At 38.8% G+C, this 16,712-nt stretch overlaps 1 protein-coding gene across 1 annotated transcript in view; it reads right to left on the reverse strand.

Annotated features, from left to right (window-relative positions):
• Positions 1-16,426, reverse strand: part of LOC121296520 (tyrosine-protein phosphatase non-receptor type 6-like) — a 39,160-nt gene extending 22,734 nt beyond the window's left edge. Inside the window, exon 1 of the mRNA XM_041222182.1 lies at positions 16,128-16,426. Coding sequence (XP_041078116.1) covers positions 16,128-16,135 — 8 coding nt within the window. The 5' untranslated portion in view covers positions 16,136-16,426. The remainder of the gene's footprint in view (positions 1-16,127) is intronic.
• Between the last annotated feature and the right edge of the window lie 286 nt (positions 16,427-16,712).

A 16,712-nucleotide genomic window follows, 5' to 3' on the forward strand; every position in this document is an offset into this window, starting at 1 on the left:
CTTATGTTCTTATGTACTATTACAAGGACGTTTTTCTATTTTCTATTTTCGTGCACAAATTAAGAATTAGCCTATGGCTGACTCTCAGATGGGCATCCCTGTTGATTCACCACATACTGTAACTGCGACTCGTCGCCCCCGATCCTTAGGGACCGAGGTTACTGTTTCGGTGCAGGCTGCTGCTGGTTTGGTGTTCACACTGACTATGCAGTTTAGCCAGTGGCTGACTTGTATGTGGGCATACCTGCTAACTTGCTACTTGCAGTAACGGCGATTTATTGCCCCCGATCTCGCTTGCATCAAGTCGGTGGCGAGTGTGTGTATTGCACACTATTGCACAGGATTGTTTTTTTTAACTTGTCTGGGTTCCATGCATGTACCACTTGCAAGGCCAAGCTGCCTGCACAGGACAGTCACATGAAGTGCCTCGGACCCGAACATGCACAGAAGGCTTTGACAGATATTGTGTGATATCTGTGCATCGCTCAAGAAACGTATTCTCACGAACAACTAACTCGAGAACAACTAACTCGAGAACAACTAACTAACTTGCTTGATTTTTTGAGGATGCAACATCGATAATGGATAATTGCAAAGCATATGACATGGTTTATTTAGATTTCCAGAAAGCTTTTGACAAAGTCCCACACAAAAGATTAATTCTCAAACTGAACGCAGTTGGGATTCAAGGAAACACATGTACATGGATTAGGGAGTGGTTAACATGTAGAAAACAGAAAGTACTGATTAGAGGAAAAACCTCAGAATGGAGTGTGGTAACCAGTGGTGTACCACAGGGATCAGTATTAGGTCCTCTGCTATTCCTAATCTACATTAATGATTTAGATTCTGGTATAGTAAGCAAACTTGTTAAATTTGCAGACGACACAAAAGTAGGAGGAGTGGCAAACACTGTTGCAGCAGCAAAGGTCATTCAAAATGATCTAGACAAGATTCAGAACTGGGCAGACACATGGCAAATGACATTTAATAGAGAAAAGTGTAAGGTACTGCACGCAGGAAATAAAAATGTACATTATAAATATCATATGGGAGATACTGAAATTGGAGAAGGAATCTATGAAAAAGACCTAGGAGTTTTTGTTGACTCAGAAATGTCTTCATCTAGACAATGTGGGGAAGCTATAAAAAAGGCTAGCAAGGATACATTGTGAAAAGTGTTGAATTTAAATCAAGGGAAGTAATGTTAAAACTGTACAATGCACTAGTAAGACCTCATCTTGAATATTGTGTTCAGTTCTGGTCACCTCGCTATAAAAACGATATTGCTGCTCTAGAAAGAGTGCAAAGAAGAGCGACCAGAATTATTCCGGGCTTAAAAGGCATGTCATATGCAGACAGGCTAAAAGAATTGAATCTGTTCAGTCTTGAACAAAGAAGACTACGTGGCGACCTAATTCAAGCATTCAAAATTCTAAAAGGTATTGACAGTGTCGACCCAAGGGACTTTTTCAGCCTGAGAAAAGAAACAAGGACCAAGGGTCACAAATGGAGATTAGACAAAGGGGCATTCAGAACAGAAAATAGGAGGCACTTTTTTACACAGAGAATTGTGAGGGTCTGGAATCAACTCCCCAGTAATGTTGTTGAAGCTGACATCCTGGGATCCTTCAAGAAGCTGCTTGATGAGATTCTGGGATCAATAAGCTACTAACAACCAAACGAGCAAGATGGGCTGAATGGCCTCCTCTCGTTTGTAAACTTTCTTATGTTCTTATGTTCTAACAGAGCAGCATGTCAATCTAGGGAACGATCCCTCACGCCTGTGCAGCGCTCAGCATCGATGCACTCCACCAGTGAAGTTGGCCCCCATTCTCATGGTCCTATCCAGAGAGAGGGTAGGAGTCGAGCTAGGAAGAGCCCTATATCTAGCTTTCCCTCTCATTCCTCACTGTCTTCCTACAGTTCCTCCTCACCTTTCCTCCCTGCAAAGCATAGGAGGAAGAAAGTCCACTAATCACATTCTGCAGGTAGGGGACAGATTGGCAAGATCTGGGAAGTGGTTTCGAGCCAGCAAGCAATCCTTGCAGAACTACTGAGAGAGTGCTCAGCTCTACTGTCACTGCCAGTAGTGTCACCTACCACTCCATCTGCACCCTTGCAGACAGTATCTGATGAGATAGATGAAATGCTCTCTATTGCTGCCTTAGATGAGGTGGATGATCAGCTGGTCCTCCTATCAGATGATACAGAGTCGGACATGCTAGTGGCACAGCTCTCACTTTCGGCCAAGTTTATGCCTTTAATGCAGCAGGCGACTGCAGTGTTACAGGTGCCCTTGCCTGCAACGCATTTATGATGAGCAGCTGACAGTTACCCCTCTGGTCTACCTGGACTTCCTATACGAGTTACAGTCCACCTGGGAACATCCTGCCACTGCTGTGGCTGTTTCCCGTTCAATGGATACACTGTACAGGGTTTCTGGTGCTGACAAGCTGGCTCTTACCCACTTTCAACTCATAGAGGCTCCCACTGCTTCACTTGTTCAGCCTGCTAACTTTTCCTTGCTTTGCAAGGATGCAGCAAATCCAAACAAGTGATGCAGAATGACTGAGATCATTCTCAAGAATGCATATACAGCTAGTGCTTTCTCTGCTAGGCTGGGAAGCTACAACAGTATCATTTTAGCTTACCAGGCTCACCTTATCGGGTCCATTGCTGACACCCGCAAGCCCTCATCTCTCCAGTTAGAGGAGTTGCACTTGATCTCAAGGAACCTGCTTAGGCCTGGTAGCGTTGGTGGCTGCACGCAGACAGCTTTGGCTCTCCCAGGTACGAGTGCTGGATGGTTATAGACCACTTTCCCGGACGCTCCCATCACCCCTGGCCACACATTTGGTCTTGATGAAATGATGGTAGATGATGGTAGATGAAATTCTACAGCAGCTGCAGCGTGCAAAGCGCCCTCCTCCACCGTGCAAGCCTGCATCACAGAGGCACCCTAGACAGCAGCCACAGAATAGACCAGTTCCGAGGTGTTGCTTCTTCAGGCAGGTCTGCCCGGGGGCAGACTGCTACCGCTTTCCGCGGCGGCAGGTGTGCTTTTAAGCACCCTGTGCCTAGACAACAAACACAGGCTGTGCCACAGGCAAAGCAACAGCCCTAGGACATTGCTGCCACAAGCCCAGAGCTCTTTTTCCAGGAGCCACCTGGACTATTGGAACCAGTACACCACAGACCCCTGGGTTCTCAACATGATGCAAATTGGTTATTCTCTCCAGTTCCAGCGTGGCCCCCCTCCTTTCAACTGTCACAGACCTGCAAGCTGACGCTCAATTGGCTCAGGAGGTAGTAGTTTTGTTGCAAAAGCAGGCTCTACTCCAAGTATTTTCTAGTGCCAAAACGGGATGGCAGCTTCAGACCGTAACTCAATCTCAGACAGGTGAACCTGTACCTGAGTGGAGATGGTTCAAGATGCTGACTACGCAACGGCTGTTACAGTCCATCAAACCAGGCAATTGATTCACCTTGGTGGACCTAAGAATTCCTATTTCCACATTCCCATAAAACAAATGCACAGAAAATATCTGAGGTTTGTTTTTCAGGGCTTAGCTTACCAGTTCTGTGTTCTCCCTTTTTGGCCTTTCTCTAGCTCCACGCATGTTCACAAAGTGCATGGAAGCAATTCTGGCCCCGCTCAGATTGGTTCATCTGCGCAGTGTCTCCAGTACAAGCGTGGGAGCACATAGAACTTGTCACCAGCCACCTATATCAGTTAGGCCTGAAAGTAAATGAAGCAAAGTGTCAACTAGTGCCCGCCCAGACAGTCACCTACCTAGGGGTGCACTTGGACGGCGCTCATGTTGGCCACCGTGTTGGAGGACAGAGTAGAGAGAATAACTGCCTGCCTAGAGTATTTCAACTCGGCAGAGCATTACCAGTAGTAACACAACACAAAAATAGCATTACCTCCTATTTTTGTGTTGTCTGCAAATTTAACAAGTTTGCTTACTATACCAGAATCTACTATACCAGAAAAGTCAATGTAGATTAGGAAGTAGAGGACCTAATACTGATCCCTGTGGTACACCACTGTTTACCTTGCTCCATTTTGAGGTTTCTCACTCTAATCAGTACTTTCCGTTTTCTACATGTTAACCACTCCTTAATCCATGTGCATGTATTTCCTTTAAACCCTTACTGTGTTCAGTTTGAGAATTAATGTTTTATGCAGGACTTTGTCAAAAGCTTTCTGGAAATCTAAGTAAACCATGTCATGTTCTTTGCAATTATCCATTGTCAATGTTGCATCCTCAAAAAAATTAAGCAGGTTAGTTAGACATGATCTCCCTTTCCTAAAACCATGCTAACTGTCTCCCATGATACTGTTACCATATAGGTAATTTTCCATTTTGCATCTTATTATAGTTTCCATAAGTCTACATATAATAGTCAGACTTATTGGTCTGTAGTTACCTGGTTCAGTTTTGTTTCCCTTTTTGTGGATCAGTATTACATTTGCAATTCTCCAGTCTGTCAGTACAACCCCTATGTCAGAGACTGTTGCATGATCTTGGTTAGTGGCTTGTAAATAACTTCTTTCATTTCTTTGAGTACTATTGGGAGGATCTCACCCGGCCCAGAGATTTGTTTATTTTAAGAGCTCCTAGAGAGCTCCCTTTAACAATTCTGCCTCTATTATGCTAAAGTTATTTAAAACTGGATAAGAACAGGTCGACATGTGTTGCCCGTATCCTCCTTGTAAAAACTTGTGAAAAGTAATAATTTTATATTTGCTATTTTTTTTTCTTCATCTACGATTTTGCCATTTGTATCTCTAGACATGTAACCTCTTCATTGAATGTTCTCTTGCTGTTATAATATTGGAAAAACATTTTGGAATTGATTAGACTCTTTAGCAATGTTCATTTCTATCTCTCTCTTGGCCTTTCTAACTTTTTGACTTGGGTTTGCAGTTCCAAGTACTCTTTCTTTCTTTTTGGTCCCTTTTAAAAGCTTTGTAAAGTGCTTTTATTTGCTGAATATTTTGTTTAAATTGATCTATTAAACCATTTTTGGCCAATTTGTTTTTAGATTTAGAATTGTCTACTTTTGGGATGTAATTGTTTTGTGCTCTAGTACTACATTTTTGTGCCTCTAACCATCCTTCTTCTGTGGATGTTTTCTCTATTTTACACCAATCTACTTCTGTTAGTCTCTGTTTCATACCTTCATAGTTTGCCTTTCTAAAATTGTAAACCTTTGCTTTGGTCATTACTTTTTGGGTTTTATAAAGCACTTTAAATGAGACCATGTTGTGGTGTGAGTTTGCCAATGGTTCTCTGACCTCTGTTTTAGTTACGGTATTTGAAAAGACCTCCCCTCTAGTCGGTGCCTTGGCAAATTGCGTTAAGAAACAGTCATTTATCATTTTCACCAATTCTATTTCATCTGTCATGCTCCCCACTGGGTTTTCCCATTTTATATGGAGGAAGTCGAAATCCCCCATTAGTATGGCTTCTCCATTGCTGCACGCATTTCTAATGTTGTCGTATAACAGATTATTTTGCTCTGCGTCTGAATTGCATGCCCCTATTATTATTCCCTTTGAATTATTGTCCATTACTCTGACCCATATTGATTCTGTGTTGTTTTCTTTGTCCAGATTTAACACCTGTGCTTCAAGACTATTTCTTGTATATAGCGCTACCCCTCCGCCTCTTCGGTCCTGCCTGTCTTTCCTATACAGTGCAACCCACAAATGTTTTATTCGTCCCCATCATCTCAGATTACACACTTGACAATAACCAGTAAATCACTGCATTAAAAGGCAAATATATGCAGTATTATCTGTAATCCTTGAACACAACTGAATGCTAGTTTTTAAGTACTGTACAATTGAATATAAGTTTGTTATAATTATGTACAATAAGATTGACTGTAAGAACGCAACAGCATTAGTCACACAAGCTGCGGTACACTTGACAACCATCTAGTCGCAGCATGAGCCCAGACTAGTGGAGCCAAGCTCTGCAGGATTTTGACCAATCGGAGAGTTTTGATAAGGATGTCTTATTTTTTATAGGTTGCCTGCTACAGAGACTAGAGATGGAACAAGGGCTACTTATCCCTGGGAAATGTGAATGAAAAGTTGTACTGAGCTCTGTGCCTGGAGTCAGACCCAGGGATCCTTTGGATTCCAGTTTTGAAGATTGTTATTTTGTGTACCTTTAAAAACCAAACAATAAAAAGAGCTTTCCATTAAACGCAAGCATGCAAAGCAGAGTTCCAGAATCCGGCATTTCCTGAGTCAGAGACGGAGCGGTGCGGTAAGGAGCGGCAGCAGCGGTTTAAATGCTTCTGAACCTCCTTTAGGATCCTTTCTCTGAGTAGATTGGTTCCCTTTTTATTTAAGTGCAGTCCGTCCTGACTATTTAAGATAGTCCTTGTTGTAGAATGTGGGCCAATGTTCAAGGAAGGTGAAGCCTTTCTGTGTGCACCATGATTTCAGCCATGCATTTTGATTATGTATTTCCAGCTGTCCATATTGTCCTTTGCAAGGTGGCAGCAGTATCCCAGAAAAAAAATATCCCAGAAAAAAAACACAGCTTTGGTCTTGTCTTTTAATTTCCTTCCTAACTCTCTGAATTTGTTTTGCAGAGATTTTGGTCTGTCTCTTCCAATATTGTTTGTACCGATGTGGACGACTACTACTGGGTCATCTCCTGTTCGTTCTAGAAGCCTGTCCACATTCTCAGTGATGTGAGTGGCAAAGGCTCCTGGAAGGCAGCATACTGTTGTTGTAAGGGGGTCCAGACTGCACACTGAACTTGCTGTGTTTCTTAACATAGAGTCCCCAGCACTGTTTATGGGGACCTGGATGTTGTTCCTTTCTTTCTCTTTATGTTGGTTATGATCTTCTAAATTTTTAAGTTGCTCAAATTTGTTTGATGCACTCATTTCTGGTGGTTGTGTTTGACGATGTTTCTTTTTTTCCCTGTCTCTGCCTACCTGTACCCAGCTGTGTAGACCCTCTTCTATCTCCCTGGTGACTTTCTGCACTGATAAAACCTCCTTTTAAGCCTATGCATTCTGCTGAGCAAAAATGTTTATCCTTCAAGACAGCTTTCCTGCTTGCCATTACCTCGGCTAAGCGTTTGAGTAAAATGCAAGCATTTTCTATTTCGAAAGCTTGTCACCCTTCGTACTAAACCACCTTTTCTGTCCAAGACCATCTCGGCTTTCCACATTAATCAGTTAGTGGACTTGGAGGTTTTCCATCCCCCTCCTTTCCAATCAAGGAGAGCCAACTCCATATGTGCTAGTATATTATGTGGAGAAGATTAAACGATGGAGGCAGTCGGAACAACTGTTCGTTTGCTACAGGGCTAAGTCTCAGGGACAAGCCCTGTCTACACAGTTTCTGTCCAAATGGTTAACAGGCACAGTACAGATTGCGTATGAACTGGACTGTCTGCCCCTCTCCGAGAAGCTCACCGGCCATTCCACCAGGGGTCAGACGACTTCATGGGCATTGTTCCACTGTGCATCTATCCAGGACATATCCAGTACAGCAGTGTGGGCCTATTCCCACATGTTTGCCAGATTCTACTGGCTGAATGTAGTGGACCCACAGGATTTGGCCCAAGAGTACTGGCGTCCCAGTCCACCCTCATGATATAACATTAGAGATGAGTCCATCTTAATGTTTTTGGAGCATTTTGTTACACAAGCGGTTACTAGCTTGCATTGGGTTGTATGCCATGTCCTGGCGACAGCTTGGAATACTGACATTTTGTAATGGTTAATATTCCCTACTTAAAAGGGAACGATTGGGTTATTATCATAACCCTGGTTCTCTGAAGTAGGAATATTAACCAATAACTTCGGGGTCGACAATCTCTTGAAGAAAATGACAATGATTGTAGGGCTCGCTGTTGCTTATGGTTGTGGGGTGGAGCCTCAGCAGCGCAACCCTACTTGGGCGAAAATCTTTGGTATGGAGCAGTGGTTTTCAAACTAGGGTACACGTAACACTGTGGGTATTTGGGTACTCCTCTGGGGGTACTTGAGAAAAATCCTGTAATGGCGGACAACAGATTTTTATTTATTTATTTATTTATTTTACCACAATGTAGTACTTTGCGACTTTGCAATCGAATTAACAATGTTGAATCTCCTTTCAAATAAAACCACAGCCGTACTGGTGTACGTTTCCTCTGTTGGGCGAGGTTAACTATAAACACCCAAGCGGCTGCTGACAGTGAGTGAGTGTTGAGCGCACACATGGTTAAATTACATATTTAAATAGCAGGGCGGTGGTTCTGCAGTCTTTAGGCTAAAAAGAAAAAAAAATATCATTGTATGATGTTGCTTCTTTTATAAATGTGTAGTATTTACTAGGTAGGTTTGTTTTCTGGAGTTTAAATGTTCAGTGTTTGTAGTTTAGTTTAATCAATTCAGTGTGTTTTATCTAAGTTTATGTTTTTAACTAACAGCATTATTGAGTTTAGCAGGCAGCTGTGCCGCCCTACTTAGTCAGTGAAATCACTGCACTGGAGCTGGAGTGTACACAACTGTGTTATCTTTACTTGCAATGCTTTATATGTTTTTTGACTAATTCGTTGAAGAACTCCTTTGTTGAGTAATTGCTTAGCCTGCACATGTACGCCGCTAATTATTATGCTAATAAAAGCAAAAGCACAATATTATTATAAAAATGGAATTGTGGATTAAAAAAAAATAATAATAATAATAATCAATCCCTAACTCCTGGATTGGGAAGTGTCTGGAATTGGATTTCCTACTCCAGACCTATTGAGTATGTTCATATCATACAGCGAATGCCCATCAACAAGCTGTCTGGCAGCTGATTAACATGAACAGACGACTGCACTAAACACTAACATGTAAGCATTTTGCTAAAAGGCATTTTTGACTGCATGATATAAATGCCACCTTTTTACTTTAATCAAATTTAGTTTGTGGAAATATTCACTTCCAAGCAATGTGCTTGTTCTGGCTGGATTCGATACTGCACAAGACACACATAGCATTTTAAATGTCCAGCTCAAGTAATAAACCATTACATTCGAGTTAAATAAATATCATTTTAAAACTAACACACATATTTAAGGAGTTATTGAATATTCACATAGTTCTGCATGCTACCAGAATTTAAAAAAAAATGCCTATATTTGTAAATTTTAAATAGTTTTTATGCAAAATGCCTAGATTGTTTTCTCTCTACACTTCTGCATTTGTTGGAAGAAATGCACAACTTTGTTGCTTTCTGATTTTGTTTTAAATTAGAACCTTAGTTTTGTTTTCAAAAGCATAAACCTGTTTTTGAACTCGTTTGGCCACTTATTGGTCTGGATTTTGACATAATTTTACATATCATTTTTAGTTTTAATTGTATTTTATTTAAATTAATTTAACAGCAGTTTTTCATGAACAGTAATTGGCTGAACTCTAGCCCCTCTTCCCTCCCTGTGCCTTCTGAGCCAGCAAATCGAGTCCTGTTTATTTTTATTTTTTTTTTTTTTTTAATGACTAACTTAATTTTTTTTTGTAACTTGAAGTTTTATTTGTTCATTTTAAAATACAGAATAATAACATACCCTTGTCTAGGGGCTGCATTGTTTACTAATCTTGGTGTAGTTTTACCAAAATCTGTGATAAAAAGCAGGCACAACAATCATATTGGTAGGTGTGTGTATATATATATATATATATATATATATATATATATATATATATATATATCAAGGGGGGGGGGGGGGGGGTCACCATATCATTATGTGCATGAAAGTAATAGAATTGGAATATACAAGGTGGAGTCTTAAAACGTTCTCTGTGTGGGAGTCCGCTGCGTGAGACGTCTATAATCCTAAAGTACTTGTCTAATTTAGCCCAGATTGATCACCATAGATAGAGCTGGATAAACATTTGACGTCGACATAAATTGAAGTTTATTCAATTTATTGAGCTAGCAGTGCCGGAGTTTGCGGTGGAATATCCCAGACATAACCGGACGAAGAGTGCACATATTGGTGATGGAATTGCTGTTTCAGTGGAATACCTAAATAGTTAATGACTCTTAGTTCTTTGCAAACACATTTATTTTTCTTACCCTAAAGTGGAGACGAAACGCGAGGAAGGCAGACCCCGGAATCTAGCTGACCTTGCCGGCGGGCAAGCTTCGAGCGCCTGTATTGTTGATGACACAGAACAGCTGGAGGAAGCAGCGCAAATCCGTTAAGTATTAGAACATAAGAACATAAGAAAGTTTACAAACGAGAGGAGGCCATTCGGCCCATCTTGCTCGTTTGGTTGTTAGTAGCTTATTGATCCCAAAATCTCATCAAGCAGCTTCTTGAAGGATCCCAGGGTGTCAGCTTCAACAACATTACTGGGGAGTTGATTCCAGACCCTCACAATTCTCTGTGTAAAAAAGTGTCTCCTATTTTCTGTTCTGAATGCCCCTTTTTCTAAACTCCATTTGTGACCCCTGGTCCTTGTTTCTTTTTTCAGGCTGAAAAAGTCCCTTGGGTCGACACTGTCAATACCTTTTAGAATTTTGAATGCTTGAATTAGGTCGCCACGTAGTCTTCTTTGTTCAAGACTGAACAGATTCAATTCTTTTAGCCTGTCTGCATATGACATGCCTTTTAAGCCCGGAATAATTCTGGTCGCTCTTCTTTGCACTCTTTCTAGAGCAGCAATATCTTTTTTATAGCGAGGTGACCAGAACTGCACACAATATTCAAGATGAGGTCTTACAAGTGCATTGTACAGTTTTAACATTACTTCCCTTGATTTAAATTCAACACTTTTCACAATGTATCCGAGCATCTTGTTAGCCTTTTTTATAGCTTCCCCACATTGCCTAGATGAAGACATTTCTGAGTCAGCAAAAACTCCTAGGTCTTTTTCATAGATTCCTTCTCCAATTTCAATATCTCCCATATGATATTTATAATGTACATTTTTATTTCCTGCGTGCAGTACCTTACACTTTTCTCTATTAAATGCCATTTGCCATGTATCTGCCCAGTTCTGAATCTTGTCTAGATCATTTTGAATGACCTTTGCTGCTGCCACAGTGTTTGCCACTCCTCCTACTTTTGTGTCGTCTGCAAATTTAACAAGTTTGCTTACTATACCAGCGTAGTGGTTGTAATCCTTTTATGAACTCGAGAATAAACAGACCTTAAAGTAAAATTGATGTTTTGTTTTAAGTGGAATGTAAGAAAAGTAATATTGCTTTCTATTCATGCTTTGAGTCAATGAACACTAAAGTATTTTTCTGTAAGTGATTTATACAAATTGATGAGGGTTTTACAAGGCAATTATCATTCTGCGTTTAGAAGCTAGAATCCAAATTTAGCTGTCTTGATAATAGATCATTCTCGATAGGTTGTCTGGATACAAAGAGCGTCTTTACCTCGCAAGAGTGAGAATTACCTTCTGAACCAAAACTATATATATATGAGACTGATTTAACAATGCTTTGATTATCAAATATTAACGAAAGTGAATATTAGTGTTACTAACGATATCACTGTTAAGACTAACCTTCGTCTTAAATAGCTGTCAGGAATGCAGTTGTAACATTAAGGGAATCTCCCATAGATTGCGTTGGATCGCTAATCAACCAGCGGGAGTGGGGGTGTTGTTGTTTGAACCTTATTTTCTGTACTGTTTAGTTTAATTAATTCTTCCTTTCTGTATTAGCTTAGTTTAGTTGTTACACCTTTAATTTTATCTTTATTTAGTTTTATTTCTAATAAAATGGTTACTTTGTATTCACTAGAAACGTGGTCTAGTCTGATTATTTCAATAAGGGTCAAGTTCTGCATGATTTGAATTCAAAACAAGGTATTCAATTATTACAACTTAAACTAGTCAAAATACAAATTATATATATTATATATATATATATATATATATATATATATATATATATATATATATATATATATATATATATATTTCAGTTAACATCAGTAAGTACTTAAGCCTAGTAATTAGAAAATAATTTTTTTTTTCTGTTTTCAGAGATGGGCGTACCTGGTAGACTAGATTTTTTGGAAAGGGGTACAGGGCCTAAACAGTTTGAAAACCACTGGTATAGAGTTTTTCAGTTCAGGTGTCTTAAAGGGAAACATCCATTTTGTTCTATTATATTCTGTTATATTCCTATTTCAAGCAACCAGGGTTATGATAATAACCCAGTGTTTTCATTTTTACTGTAAGACAGTGAAACCTGGCTCTCAGGCCTCTCTGTTTAAAGGCCACCTCACAATTAGGGACACTTTTCACAGTCCTATTTGCAGCAATGTGAAGCCTGCAATGTTAGCGGCCCCTGTATTCAGTATTAAGGGCCACTGCCCTGTATTCAGTATTAAGTAGTACGACCAGACATCCTGGTTTAGGCAGGACAGTCACGGTTTTCATCAGAGGTGCTGGAGTCCTAACATTTTGCTCAAAATCTTTAAAAAGTTCTGACGGGATTTAGCCCAGACAGAGGAGAGAGAGGTTGTAATCATCCGAATTCACCAGGTTAAACCACATCAACAACATTAATAAATAGAGCCTGGCGCAGTGAGTAAAAAAAAGAACGAAAAATGCCAAAACGTAAATGTATTTTAATGATTTAATGTATTATTAAAATAGCCTAGATTTAAATGATTTAACAGTGTGTCCCAGTTTTGAGCTTTGAAAATCTAGTCACCCTAGTATTAAGGCCACTGCCCTGTATTCAGTATTAAGGCCACTGCCCTGTATTCAGTATTAAGGCCACTGCCCTGTATTCAGTATTAAGGCCACTGCCCTGTATTCAGTATTAAGGCCACTGCCTTGTATTCAGTATTAAGACCAGAGTAAAGTTCTTGAGAGTAAAAACACAGCAAAGTGTAATCAAGCACAATGAAAGCACGGTAAAGCATAGACAAGCATTGTAAAGCATGGAGAGGAATGGTAAAGCATATTGAAAAACATGGCAAGCCACCCAACTATGGTAAATGCTTAGGATAGCCATGGTTAAAACATTTCTGTGCCATCACCCTTTGATCTTGTGATTGATTAACAAAAAGTGTCTGTGTGGCTTTGAAGAGAAGAGGAGTGCGGGGTAGATATATTGTTGATTAAAAAATCCAGTTTGTGCTTACAGCCAGAACAATTCAACAGAAAAGAGAATATCATTATTATGCAACAATCATTTCAACATTATAGTATTACATATTTCAATAAACTGCGATCTCAGGTTAGCATTTCACTTTGTTTGCTAAAAGTAATACAATTTTGCATTAACATAATTACACATTCATTTCCACGTAAACACCCTGCTTCTCATTTTTATTTCACATTTCTTCTGGACAGATTTAGGAACAACAGCAATTGCATCATCACTTAGTAAATCTCCTTCAATCACACGGACATTAGATTTAAACTCAGCTTTTGCATTTCTTTCATTAATCATCATTCAAACAAGCTTACACCCCACTTACATTGTGCCTGAGTGCTTGAAACCCTATCGCTGGCAATGATATTTAGGTCAATAACTTTACTCTCTGTTCCCGGTTTACATTCCTGTATTTTTTGCATTTCTGTTTTTCTAAAAGCCACTTTCATGTTCTACATCTAAAACTCAGTTCTCGCTACTATCTTCACTTGAAACAGACACTTGTTTTTAAGTGGGATTTCAACCTCAGACTCAGAGGACAACATTCCCACAGAGTGAGAGACAAACATTTTAACAGTTTGAACTAAACGTAACAAAAGAACAAAAAACAAATCCAATTGCCAAATTAACAATCAATGGAATCTCATTATCGAACAGGTATCAATTAGGAAGAAATGTTTTAAGTGGCTAAACAACTCAAAGTGTTCAATATAATCTGCAGTTTTTCATGCCTAATGATACTTGAAACAGTGGATTATTTTTATTGATTCAACACTTATCGCTATTTATCCGTTACAAAAAATATTGGGTAAAACTGCAAAAATACTGCACAAAAATACCACCTAAAAATGTCATTAAGGGAAACTGCCAACCCCTCTAAAAACTTGGACTAACCATTGAAAAGTAAAACAGTAAATTAGAAAAGTCTGTACAAATAAAAACACTAAAATAAATAAGATGCAAGTTTATTAATGTATCAGTTTATTAATGCACTTATAGCCCTCAGTGTATTAATGTATCAATTTATTAATGCACTTATAGCCCTTAGTGTATTAATGTATCAGTTTATTAACGCACTTATAGCCCTCAGTGTATTAATGTATCAGTTTATTAATGCACTTATAGCCCTCAGTGTATTAATGTATCAGTTTATTAACGCACTTACTTGTATAGCCCTCAGTGTATTAATGTATCAGTTTATTAATACACTTATAGCCCTCAGTGTATTAATGTATCAGTTTATTAACGCACTTACTTGTATAGCCCTCAGTGTATTAATGTATCAGTTTATTAATACACTTATAGCCCTCAGTGTATTAATGCATCAGTTTATTAATGCACTTATAGCCCTCAGTGTATTAATGTATCAGTTTATTAATGCACTTATAGCCCTCAGTGTATTAATGTATCAGTTTATTAACGCACTTACTTGTATAGCCCTCAGTGTATTAATGTATCAGTTTATTAATACACTTATAGCCCTCAGTGTATTAATGCATCAGTTTATTAATGCACTTATAGCCCTCAGTGTATTAATGTATCAGTTTATTAATGCAGTTATAGCCCTCAGTGTATTAATGTATCAGTTTATTAACGCACTTACTTGTATAGCCCTCAGTGTATTAATGTATCAGTTTATTAACGCACTTACTTGTATAGCCCTCAGTGTATTAATGTATCAGTTTATTAATGCACTTATAGCCCTCAGTGTATTAATGTATCTGTTTATTAATGCACTTATAGACCTCACTGTATTAATGTCAGTGGCGCTGCTCTGTGCAGTCTGGTCTCACCGCTGCTCTCATTTAAACAGTTTTGTTGTTTTTCTTCCAAAGTCTGTATCTATTAATCAAAATACAGTCGCCTTGTACTAAATTACAAGAGTTATGTATATCTATATATATATATATATATATATATATATATATATATCTATATATATATATAATATATATTAACAGTACAATATAGCATGTCGTTACATATATATATATATATATATATATATATATATATATATATATATATATATATCTGACCCAAACAATTCAATATATATATATGGATAATATATATATATATATAATTGACATTAACTGTAAAAATTAGAACCCCGAACTCGTGTTCTGCTTGGGTTTGTCTTGCAAATGACCCAGACAATTCACAGGCAATTCACTTTACATGAAGCCGATCTGTAGAATGATCCAGACAATTCACTTTACATTAAGCCGATCTGTAGAATGATGCAGACAATTCACTTTACATGAAGTCGATCTGTAGAAGATCTGCTTTTGTACTTTTGAAATATAAATAAATAAAATGGGATGGTTTGATGATTTTGTTTAATAGTATAGGTCTGGAGTAGATTTATTAGTACTACATTTATGTTTTTTCTTTTTTTTAATTTATTTCTCGCTTTTTCATGGAGGGATGAAAACTAAATACACTATAGGTAGAATTGTACACAGTTGTTTGCCCGAAACGGCATCTCGTCTCTTTTGTGGTTCTGCTCAGAACTCATGAGAATGAAAGTGTGTAAACTGCAAGAAGGATGAAGGAGCTCAGACTGGACGGGAAGAAATGAACCCCAATTAGAGAGTGCCCTCAATGACCCTGAGCCTCCGCAGTCTTTACAGGGTGAAATGCTCCTGAACGCTCTTTAGAAAACAACAACAAAACTTTCGCAAACATCAGAACTGTGTTTCATTAATGAGGGCTTCGTTTTTTAAACAATCCCCCAGTTTATTCAAAGCTTGGCAGATACAGTCCCTATTATTACTGCATGATGTATAATCTATTCTGATCATTCTGAAGGGTAACGTCTCCAATCCAAACACAGGCAACTTCTCAGAGTGAGGCATACAGAACCTCAGGGTAAGGCTCAGGACCCCCATTCCCCTTGCCATGGAATGCACTGCAGTTACAGCGAGGTTTCAAGAGAATCAATAAATATCACAATACAATATTTCGTACTTACCTAACCATGGTTGATCAATTGTTGTGGTCACAAAGCTTGAAGAATCTTTGCAACTGAAATCAGATTTTGTGTGTGCGTGAGTGTGACTGTGTCTGTGTCTGTACATCAAACACTGCTACAAATAAACATATATCTGTTGCAATTCTCTCTCTCGCTCTCTCGTTGTTTCCAGAAGTAACTCTTCTTCAAAAGCCAGTGAAATATTCAAAATTGTAGACATTAACAATGCACCTTTTTTTTTTTTTTTTTTTTTTTTTTTTACAAAGGAGTGAAGTTTCCCTGTGTTTCTTTTGAAACTGACTCTGCCTTCCTGTCTGTTAAAAGGTTCAAAATAAAGTGGTTTCTGTGAGTCCCCTCTCTCTCTCTCTCTGTCTCTCTCGTAGAGTACACAGACCGCAAGCATTGCAAAAAGGAAGTGTGCATTTGTACTACATGTTGCACCCTGTACAGGCAGAAAGATCCCAGTGAATTCCCAGTACAATACCAACAATATATCATCACAAAGCTCTGCTCCCTGATGTCTTTCAGTTACATTGAAACTGCAGTTAAATATCACTAGACTATACTGGAATTACTTTGTAACGG

The sequence above is a fragment of the Polyodon spathula genome, chromosome 21, assembly GCF_017654505.1.
Source record: "Polyodon spathula isolate WHYD16114869_AA chromosome 21, ASM1765450v1, whole genome shotgun sequence".
In the NCBI taxonomy this organism is placed as follows: domain Eukaryota; kingdom Metazoa; phylum Chordata; class Actinopteri; order Acipenseriformes; family Polyodontidae; genus Polyodon; species Polyodon spathula.